The sequence below is a fragment of the Chrysochloris asiatica genome, unplaced genomic scaffold (assembly GCF_000296735.1).
Source record: "Chrysochloris asiatica unplaced genomic scaffold, ChrAsi1.0 scaffold00080, whole genome shotgun sequence".
In the NCBI taxonomy this organism is placed as follows: domain Eukaryota; kingdom Metazoa; phylum Chordata; class Mammalia; order Afrosoricida; family Chrysochloridae; genus Chrysochloris; species Chrysochloris asiatica.
The window spans coordinates 739,620-751,100 of record NW_006408598.1 but is presented as its reverse complement, the minus strand read 5'-3'; the positions used below and the strand labels follow the sequence as shown (position 1 = coordinate 751,100).

The 11,481-nt window shown below is 36.1% G+C and overlaps 1 protein-coding gene across 1 annotated transcript in view; it reads right to left on the bottom strand.

Annotated features, from left to right (window-relative positions):
• The window catches only part of SEL1L2 (sel-1 suppressor of lin-12-like 2 (C. elegans)), a 126,928-nt gene that overhangs the window by 110,431 nt on the left and 5,016 nt on the right, over positions 1-11,481 (bottom strand). Inside the window, exons 2-4 of the mRNA XM_006865641.1 lie at positions 11,378-11,459; positions 9,912-10,066; positions 9,241-9,297 (exon numbers count right to left, since the gene is read on the bottom strand). Of these exons, the coding sequence (XP_006865703.1) occupies positions 9,241-9,297; positions 9,912-10,066; positions 11,378-11,459 (294 nt within the window). The remainder of the gene's footprint in view (positions 1-9,240; positions 9,298-9,911; positions 10,067-11,377; positions 11,460-11,481) is intronic.

Here is an 11,481-nt window from a genome sequence, read left to right as displayed (position 1 = left end):
TTGGAACCGACTCCACGGCACATAATCACCACCAACATTGATCCAATATATAACTGAGCATTATTTTGTTATAAGACTAACTGACTCGATGGCCCTTAACAACAACAGCTTCTGTCCCTGTCTTGGCGTGTATCCATTTATTTAATTGCTTTTTTTTCTGTCACCCCAATGTTAAATCCTCTGTATTTAACACAGTCTCAACTGTTTGTTCTTATTTTTGTTGCTAAGTGCTGTTGAGTCGGTGCTGACTCAGGCTGACCCAGCATGGATGTCCTAGGCTTTTTAATATTTGTAGGAGCAGAATATCTCATCCTCATCGCACTGAACCGCCGACCTTGTGGTACGAGGCACAGCGCTTATACGATGGAGCCACCACACTCCTCCTGCTATTTATAAGTCACTCAGTACGTATTTCTGGAAAGAAAGTAAGCGTACGTGAATAAAAAGATAAATTTTCACATTGTTAAAAAAAAATGTGTGAGGGAGGGGGCGGGACGGGGACTGGATTTCAATCTCTATGGTCCTTTTCCAGCTCTATCATTTTATAATTATGATGATATAAATTCATTTTTAAAGTACATTTTTAGACTTTGGCTCTTAAATATTTGCCAATGAAAAGTTATTGGAAAAAAGTTACCATTGGGAAATTAGACCTCATCTATTAAAAGAAGATACTTTATTCTATGCAAGCAAATACAAACTTCTAATATTGAATTCTGGTATGTTGCTGTAGGGTAAGCATTTGACTATAAGACCGGTTTGAACTTCAAAGTCGGTGGTTCAAACTCACCAGCCACTCCTTGGAAACCTATACTGAGTCTCTCTGAGTAGGAACCTACTCAACAGGCACTTGACAACAACAACTTTCAATGCAATGATCTCATAAAAACCCAAGGGCATGAGGCTCTAAATTCCCCTCAAAGCCCCCTCCACTTCCATGGCTTACTTGGCACGTCAGTTCTATTTTCTTTTTCTTTGAATGCATCTGTTCTTAATGTTATTACTTTGATTGTGTAGACATTTATTAAACACTGGGTGGAAATACTATGCAAGTTACGTTGATGAATATACTTAAGAGCCAATTTGAGTTACACACTTCAAGAGTTACAATTAAATATCTATCCATTCATCTATCCACCTATTTATCCATTCACCCACTCATCTATTCACTCATCCATCCATCCACCTATCCATACATACATGCAGACATCTGTTCATCTGTACAGTAACTCATCAATACATTAATTTATTATATATGATCATATACCATTAATAGTTCATTGATTTTAAGATGTGTATTTTCCCCATTTTAATTAGGATACTGTTTACTATCATTTTTTCACTATCAATGACATCATATAATTTCTATTATTTTATAAATTATTAATTTATATGTAAATTACAAATTTTATACTGCATTGTTTTTAAAATGTTGTGTGCTGGCGAGGTGGTTCCAACTCATTTGTTATTGTTGTTAGATGCCATTGAGTCAGTACTAACTCTGTGTACAACAGAAGAAAACATCGCCCCGTCCTGAGAAAACCTCACAATTGTTGCTATGTTTGAGCCCACTGTGGCTGCCAATGTGCCAGTCCATCTCATTGAGGATCTTCCTGTTGTTTCCAATCCTCCATTTTACCCAACATGATATCCTTTTCCAGGGTCTGGTCCCTTCTGATAGCATGTCCAAAGTATAAGAGATAATGTCTGGCCACCTGAGCTCCCAAGGAGCATTCTGGCTGTACTTCTTCCAACATAGATTGGTTTGTTCTTTTGGCAGTCCGTGGTACTTTTAATATTCTTCTTCAACACCATGACCCAAATGCATCAATTCTTCTATGGTCTTCCTTATTTACTGTCCAACTTTCACATGCATGTAAGATTTTTTATATTAATGATACTGTCCAATGATTTCCACATTCCATTGGGTCACCTCTCTTTGAAATGGGCACAAATACAGATCTCTTCCAGTCAGTTGGCATAGATGAGTGAGTGCCTCCAGTGCTGCATCAGTTTGTTGAAAGATTTCAATTTGTGTTCCATCAATTCCTAGTGCCTGTTCTTTGCCAATGCCTTCAAAGCACCTTGGACTTCTTCCTTCAGTATTATTGGCTCTTGATCATATTCCATCTCTCAAATACCAACCTCTTTATTTTTGTATATTGACTCTGTATTCCTTCTATCCTCTTTTGATGTTTTCTGCACCATTCAATATTTTGCCCATAGAATTCTTTAATATTGAAAGATGAGGCTTGAAATTTTTCTTTGGTTCCCTCAGCTTTAGGAATGTTGAGCATGTTATCCCTTTTGGTTTTCTAACCACAGGTCTTCACACATTTTGTTACAGTATTTGACTTTGTCTTCTTGAACTGACTTCTTGAAGTTTGAAATGTTCAATTAATCTCTGTTACCTCCTCATTTCTTCCATTTAGTTTAGCATATCTGTGCTGGAAAGGAAGTTTCAGAGTCTCTTCTGACATCCGCTTTGGTCTTTTCCTTCTTCTTGTCTTAATGATCTTTTGCTTTCTTCCTGTATGGTGTTCTTGATGTCATCTCACAACTCTTCTGGTCTTCAGTCGTTAGTGTCAAATGCATCAAATCTATTCTTCAGATGGTCTTTTAATTCAGGTGGGATATGTTAAAAGTTTTATTTTGGCTTTTGTGGGCTTGTTTTAATTTTCTTCAGCTTCAGCCTGAACTTGTCTATGAGCAATTGATGGTCTGTTCCACAGTCTGTCCTGCCCTTGTTTTGGCTGATGATGTGGAACTTTTCTACCATGTCTTTCCACAGATGTAGTCAATTAGATTTCTATGTATTCCATCTGGTGAGGTTCATGTGTATAGTCATCTTTTATGTTGTATAAAAAAGGTATTTGCAATGAACAAATCATTGGTCTTGCAAAATTCTATCATGTGATCTCCAGCATCATTTCTATCACTAAGACCATATTTTCGAATGGCTGACCCTTTCTCTTTGTTTCCAAACTTTGCATTCCAATCACCAATAATTATCACTACATCTTGATTTCATGTTTGGTAAATATCAGATTGAAGAAGTTGGTAGAATTCTTCAATAACATCATCACTGGATTTAGTGGTTGGTGTGTAAATTTGAATAATAGTGGCATTAACTGGTCTTTCTTGCAGGTTTATGGATATTATCCTATCACATACAGCACTATACTTCAAGACAGATCCTGATATGTTCTTTTTGACGATGAATGCAATTCCATTCCTCTTCAATTTGTCATTCCTGGCATAATAAAACATGTGATTGTCAGAATTTAAATGGCCAATACCAGTCCGTTTCTGCTGATGCATAGGATATCAATGTTTATGCATTCCATTTCATTTTTGACAATTTCCAATTTTCCTAGATTCATACTTCATATATTCCATGCTGTGATTATCCATTAACATTTACAGTTGTTTCTTTTCATTTTGAGTTGTGCCCCATCAGCAAATGAAGGTCACGAATCCTTTACTCCATTCACATCATCATGGTCAGCTTAACTTTGAGGGCACAGCTTTTCCCCAGCCTTATTTTGTGTGTCTTCTAGCCTGAGTGGCTCATCTTCTAGCACTATATCTGACAATCTTTTGGTGCTCTTCGTCATGTTTCAGTATTCAATATTCTGGTGCTGACAGTGTTCCACTGCTATTCATAAGGTTTCAGTAACTAAATATTCAGAAGTAGTTCACCTCTCCTTCTTCCTCATCTGTCTTCATCTGGAAGCTCAGCTGAAACATGTCCACCAACTCATAGTAACTCTGTATATGGTATCCAGGGAATGGCTTGTGAGTTTGAAGCACTGACCTTGTGGTTTAAACCAATCTTGCAGTCCTGTGCTTTATCCTATAGCACCAGACCAGTGGTATAAAAAGTAATGGTGTGTCCTGCAATTTTGGATAGGATGAAATACAGTATGTCATAAGTATTATACTAAGTGAATTTTTATTGTTTGAACTCATATCTCCTTATTTAAAAAGTGAACAGAGTTTTCATAAATTTTAAGAAAACTCCTAGTTTAATTCATTTGTAACATTTTATAGAGAATGAAACATCAAGAAAATCTATTGTTCAAAAACCTTTGATGTGAACTTTGTTTATCGCAGGCTCTGAAAAGATAATGTCAACTCTTTTATTTTCATGGGTGACAGAATAGACAAAACAATTGCCCTTAGCACAGTTGATGTCATCGCTCTGCCAGGTTTAATTTAATTATGACTTATCCACTTTAATATTATGCATCCAAACATCTAACTTTCCTAATCCAATTCATTCTGAGTCTGTATATATTTAGAAATTCAAACCATATTAAAATTTATATTTAGAATATCCAAGTTAATGTAATCAAGAAATGCATATACAATACTTTTAAATAATTAAGAATTTAGCAATGTGAGGGGTTGGAATGTTGCTTGGGGCAACAACTTGTAAGAGAGAGATTAATTCAGCCCAACACTGAGGAGAAGAAAGGCAAGTTAGTTAGTTGTTTCTAGATATTTTAATATTTAATTTTAAATATTAAAATTAAATAAACTGGGGCATCACATATTTAAAAAGAATTTTAATCTTGTGATGGCATTTTCTTTGGTGGGCTGAAGCATTAGCATCCAGGTTTAATTGGTAAGTCTCAGACTGAAGAGCAACATGCAGGAGGTAAGTTAAAAAATGTTGCTACCAGGGTGTCAAGTTATGCATGTATGGGTTTATTCCAAACAAAACATGTTTAAACATGTGTCTGAGATCAGTGGATCACTATAGACAAATTCTCTTAGTAATACATTTGTGTAAGTCTCATTAGGGTGCTTTCAAATAAGATGGCCCAATCAAAACAGTAGCTTTCTAGGGGACCTTCTAGGGCAATTAAATTCAAGGCAGAAAGGTCAGCTCAGAAGGTTATGATCACTGTTTTTTAAGATTCTAACGGGGTTATCTTGGTAGATTTTCTCAAAGGACATAGGACAATCATTGGAACTTATTAAAAAGGAATTTTTTAAAAATTGAAAGCTGTCTTGGTAAGAAAAAGACCAGGAAAGGCACACTGAGGATTTCGTTCCCCATTGCAAAAATGCACCTGCTTATTTTTTGAGGGTAGCAAGGGCTGTTCAATAACAGTTCTATTGAAAAATTCTCTCATCTATCCTACAGCCCTGATCTTATCCCTTATAATTCTTTTTGCTCTCTGCCCAACCTCCAACCAAAAAAATATTGGAAAGGAACACAATTGGAGTTCCTCAAGGATGGCAAAATTGCCAGTTTGATATGGCATAAATTGAATAATTCTACAGAATTATTTGGGGAGGGGGTGGTAGTAGTGTACTGTGGAGTCAGTTCTGACTCACAGTAACCCTGCATAAGGTTTCTGAGGCTGTAAATCTTTACAGGAGCAGAAAGCCTCATCTTTCTTCTGAGGAAAAGCTGGTAGTTTCGAACTGCTGATATTGAGGTTAGCAGCCTGATTCGTAACCACTACGTTACCAGAGCTCCTTTGCAGGAATGTTAGAGAGATGAAAATACCACTTTTAGAAGTATAAAGCCCTAAATGGAGGAAATGTTGATTAAAAACAGCTTCATATTTTAATATTTTTAAAATAAAGATTTCTATGATTTTTACAGCAATACATTTTGACTTTCCCTCGTACAATGCTTAGGATGCCATTGCTAATTCATAAAGTATTTACTGAGCATGTAATATACAGCAGGCACTATTCTGAGCACTACCAGTTGTCTGTCACTTTTTCATACTGTAGTGACTTGTGTGTTACTGTGTTGCTGGAAGCGATGCCACTGGTATTTTAAATACCAGCTTAGTCAAGTTTCAATGGCGCTTACAGACTAAGTAGACTGAAAAGAAGGAGAATTGTACCACTTGTAAATGGTTAGTCACTGAAAACTCTATGACTAGCAGAGGAACATCTTCTGATACAGTGCCAGAAAATAAATCCCTCAGCTTAGAAGGCACTCAAACCTGGGGAAGAGCTGCCTCCTCAAAGTAGCATTGACCTTAATGACATGGATAGAGCATTTGCTAATAGAACACAATTCAAAATAAGAAGAAACAGCTGCAAACATCCATGAAAAGTCAGAACATGGAATATATTAAATAAGAACCTGGGGAAACAAGACATCATCAAAAGTAAGAATAGGATGCATAAAGATTGATATCTTAGATACTCCAAGTTGGTTCTGGTGCAATCAAAGTATGGTAAGCTGCAAAAAATGACCACAATACATTGCAGCTCCACCCATACGAGCAAAGGTCTCTTTTCCTAACCTTTGAATCCTGGTTGGACTTTTGGACTTGCTTTGGCCAAAAGAATGTGGCAGAAATGTGTGAATTCCAAATTTAGACCTCAAGAGACTTCTGCTCTTGTGTTCTTAGAACCCTTTGACTGCCATAGAAAAGCTTGAACCAGTCATCTGGAAGTGTGAAACTACACAGAGAGACACTCCAGATGAAGCCTGTGACAAAAGACAGCTAACTCTAACCAATTTTGCAGCTAATCCCATATATATAGACAAATCCAGCCAAGATTAGCAAAGTCTGGCCCAATTCAGAAGAACTGCTCAGTCAAGTTTAACCAAAATTGCTAGCCTGCAAAAATAATGAATTAAATAAGTGGTTATTTTAAGCCACCTAAATCTGGAGTGGTTTGTTATGTATCCTAAACTAACTGATACACAAACCAATCAGTCTTGTGGTGTAAGATCTTGACTGCTGCCCTCCATGCAAATTCAGGTTTATTAGACTAAGGGAAGCCTGTGCTAGTCCCAGAGTATGCCTCGACCACTGGGTCAGTTCTGGATTGAAACCAACCTTTTTGGAATCTCTAGATAGGAAGCACGAGGCCTAAGTCAGTGTTAGAAAGAATTGAAATAAACTTGAGACATGATGTCATTTTTTTTCTTTAACAACTAGGAATCTGAAATTTTAGAGTAGAAGTTTTTTTTGATGGTGTTTTTGTTTTTGCTCAGATGAAGGAAGTAAGGTTTAATGAAGTGAGCACAGGTTAGGAAGGCCTGAATTCAAATTCTGCTTCTTAAAAATCTTACTTCCTTGTTGTGAGACCTAAAGCAAATTTCTTCACTTTTCTAGTCTCAGTACCTCATCTATAAAGTAGTGATGTAAAACTATAAAACCTCTTGAGGAAAGCTGTAGCATGTCATAGGTTCTAGACCATCTGGTCTTCACAGTATCTAGAACTGACCCAAAGTACTTAATTTTATAGGGTTTTATTATACTACACAAAAATTGTGTGTCCTCTCTACAGCCGAAGTTTGAGTGTCTTCATATTCTGACTAATCTTGTGCTCATGGAAAATGAGGAATTCTTTTCAGTTATGAGTTCCATAAGAGACACATATTGAGTCTCTCAAGAGTTCGATCAGAGAAATTCATTGTAAGCTAAAATCTAGAATTCAAGTAATGTTTTGTGTACAGAACTTCCAATTTAAGAAGCTAAACCCTTTGTTATGATTGTTGTTAAGTGCAATGGAGTTGGTTCTGACTCATAGTGACCATGTATAGAGTTTCTGAAGCTGTAAATTTTGGGGGGCGGGCAGAAAGCTTTATCTTTCTTCCATAGAGCAGTTAGTGGGCTTGAACTGCCAATTTTGAGGCTTGCAGTCCAGTGCTTATCCTACAGAGCCACCAAGCTCCCTTCATCACTATCTATTTCCATAAATTTTCTGTTGTTGCTGTTACATGCTGTAGAATTTCTGAGAAACAGCTGGTAGATTTGAACCTCAGTTAGCAGTCTAGTGCTTATCCTACAATGCTATGATTAGGATTTTAAAAAATCTAAAAAGGAAAATAATTTATTATGTTTACATTTACCACTATAAAAAATAAAAACAAGAAACACCTTGGAGTCCTACAATTGACCCAGGATGCACATGTTTATTTAAATAAACATTTTATCGCAATTTATAAAATGAACTGTTTTTGACATTTACCTCATGTTTACAGTACCGCATATGAAACAGAAACTAATATACCAAAACAAAAATTCATAAAATAAAAAATAAAAATGGAAATGGAAATGATAACGAGTGAATCTTTTTTGGAAAACTCTTATAAAGTAGTTCTTTCCATTGCTTAGACATTGAACTATGAATAGGTTATATGTTACTTTGAGCCAATGAACAAGTGGCACCTATAAAATGACAAAATCAAAGCCCATTGTCATCTTGTCAATTCTGACTCAGCGTGACCCCATATAGGGTTTCTGAGACTAAATGACTGCAGGAACAGGCAGTCTCATCTTTCTCTCAGGGAGTTACTGGTAGGTTTGAACTGCTGACCTTGTAGTTAGTTGATAGCACCACCAGGACTATAAAATGACTAGGGCTACAAAATCACCTTTTAAAAGAATTTAAGTTACTACTCCAGATCTATGCTGATCTAGGGCCTTGAAACCACAGTCTGAATGTGGATAAGACCTCATCCTATTTCTCAGGCACCTTACTTAGAAGGGTCCTTTGTAGGCAAAGTTTACTTGCTTTTTTTCTCCATTATCAATTTAAATAGTTAATCTTCTAATCTTACTGGGATACGATAAAATTAAACAAAAATGATTGAAGGAGTCTTGTAAATTTATAAAGATGCCTAATAATCTTAGTAATGTATCAAAAGCAGACTGTACTCTGATATAGCCAAATGGGGATGAAGCTGGTCCTCAGATTCCTTAGCAGAAGTCTCCCAGGTGAACTTACTGCTACTGGTCTTTGGGCAGGGAGAGAGTCTGAGGCCAGTAGTTGTTGTTTTTGTTAAGTCCCATTGAGTCGATTCTGACCCATAGCGACCCTGTATAGGGTTTCCAAGGAGCAGCTGGTGAGCTTGAACCACTGACGTTGCAATTCAAACAACTTTGCAGTCTGATGCATTAGCCCACAGCGCCACACCAGGACTCCAGTAGGTGGGGTTATTATTTTCACCTGGTGCCATGCAAGGATGTGTTTTGGTAGACTCAATTGGAACAAGAACACTTCTCAGCTCAAATTGTTCTATCCAAGCCCCTACCCCTTGGCACCTGGAGGCAGGTAGGAAAAATATTCCCTCTGGGTAATTTTGTTCTCACTCAAAAGCTGGGAAGCAGATCTAACTGAAGTCAGAAGCATGGGCTTTCCCTAGGAATTTTTTCAACTTCCTCTCTCTACCCTTTTATAACCCCAGCCAGTCTTCCCACAAAGTACATGCCCACTCCAGGTTGCTGAATATTGAGGTTAACTTACGTAGTAATCTTGATCTACGCCTTTCCTCCCAATTAGATGTAACTTCCCAAGAGTTACCTAGGAACAATAATTTTTGAAAGTAGTTTTAGCAGTGCTATTAATTTAAATAAACCAAAGAAAACATGTTTACTGTTTGTTTTTATTATAGTTGGTTGACTCCATTTGATGTAGTTGGCATCTTAAAAGTTGCAGGAAAAAAGATTGTATCCTGTCTTGGATATTTGGGCATATGGCTTCTTGGTGGCGAAATGCCAGTCTGTATACTAATGCTTGGGCACATAATCCTATGGGGCTTCATTCTTGATTCTCAAAGGTTATACAAATGCAGCCCCATTCCCCAAAACAAAATATTTCTAGATCCTTGAGAAGTTCTTTCCTATTAAATCAGGATTGGGTGGTGCTTTTTTCTATCATCAAAATCTAGGGTATTTTTTTAAATGAATTTTTTAGGAGTAATCAAATGTAAAAAATAGCCATTACTATGGCTACTCATGCTCCCAAAGACCACAGGAACTACAAGTGTCAGGGGATAAAACCTTCGGAGTAGGACAGGAGTGTCTCTTCCCTTTACCACCCAAACTGGGCATTGTTAACACCTCCAGGACTAGGAAAAAATGAAAACCCTTTTAATTTTCATGTTCTAAAAATACAAGATTTTCAGTATATATTACTTGTATCTGAACATCTCCTCTTTCTGCCAAAAATTTATAGTATTGATATATGTCCCAATCCAAAATCTCACTGTCAGAATTCAGATTTTCAGGTCTTTTGGTAAGTATCACTTTTTCCACTGGGATACCTTCCGTTTTTTCCAATTTGTCAGCAACTGTCAATAGAAACAAGTCTGAGAATAGCCAGAATGCACAAGGTTGCAAGAGATGAAAGTCAGCTTAGAGAAAACATTGCTAGGCCTATTATCCTTAAATTTTACAGAAGTCTGGTTCTCTAATTGAAATAGAAGTTCCTTGAAAAATTAAAAAAAATTGCTGATTTTTGCTTATTTCATTTTGAGACGAGGGTATGTTGTTGTTGTTAAGAGTTGCCAAGTTGGTTCCAACTCATGGAGACCCTCTATAGGGTTTCTGAGGAGCAGCTGGTGAGTGTGAACTACTGGCCTCATGGTTCAAACTGACCTTGTGGTCTAGTGCTTCTCCTACAGCAGTACCAGGACTCTGAGAAGAGGGTATAAAACCTAGTTATTCTTTGCAACCCACATCAGTATTATACTAATATATACCCAATCCTACTGAAGATCTTGGCCCAGCAGGCTCAAGAAAAGAGGAGACACCCTCTACCATTGGCATTTCCTGGGACTGAAACTAGAAAATGAAAGTAATATCTACTCCTTAATTACTTTCTATGAATGGTTTGAAAATAAAACAATAAGTAAGCTTGAATACACATATCAAAGAGTGAAGTTTGAAATAAATATATACTGATGTTCATTTTATTATGAAATCACCTTATGTTTTTATAGCATCTTAAATTCAGAAGTAATTTCTCTTTTCCTTTTTCTCAGATTGTAATAGTGCCATATATGTGTGTTTTGATGTCATTTTGATTCTAGAAATTAACCAGATGAACTTGACCTTATTCACTTCTTGAAAGAATTATAAACTCTATTATGTTTAATAGTATTGCAAGATGAGATGTTACATACAATTTTGAAAAAGATTCTAGGAACATGTATTAGCCTTGCACTTATTTTTAATAGACAATGGACAAGGGTTGAATTTTTCTCAAGTAGAGTGATAGAGACACCCAATGTTTGTGCCTTATATTTGTTTCTTTAGAAAGTTTTTTAACAAGTCATTCATATTCTAAATGCTATCATTGGGAAAACTGGTTAATATTTATTGGTGTTACATTCAAATTCTCAGTATAAGGAAAGTATATCATAAGAATATGTAAAAAAAATAGTCTGAGAATAGAAGTACAATCATTTAACACCTTTGAAAAGTAACTAGCAAGTAATCAGAAATTCACTTGTATTAAAAGAATAATATTATAACTGATGTTAAAAAAAGAATAGCTTAAATTTTTTCTTATAAATTTATGTCAACTGTTAATGATTTATTTTTTTAATTACTTGGCAAGTCTGTTGTTTTTTTAAAAATAAATTGTGTATATTACTCACTATAATCTGCCACTGTCTTGTAATGATTTAGGGCAACTTCACAATTCTGCAGAACATTGATTCCTGACAAATATCTGTATCCCTAAAACACAGGTATAGATATT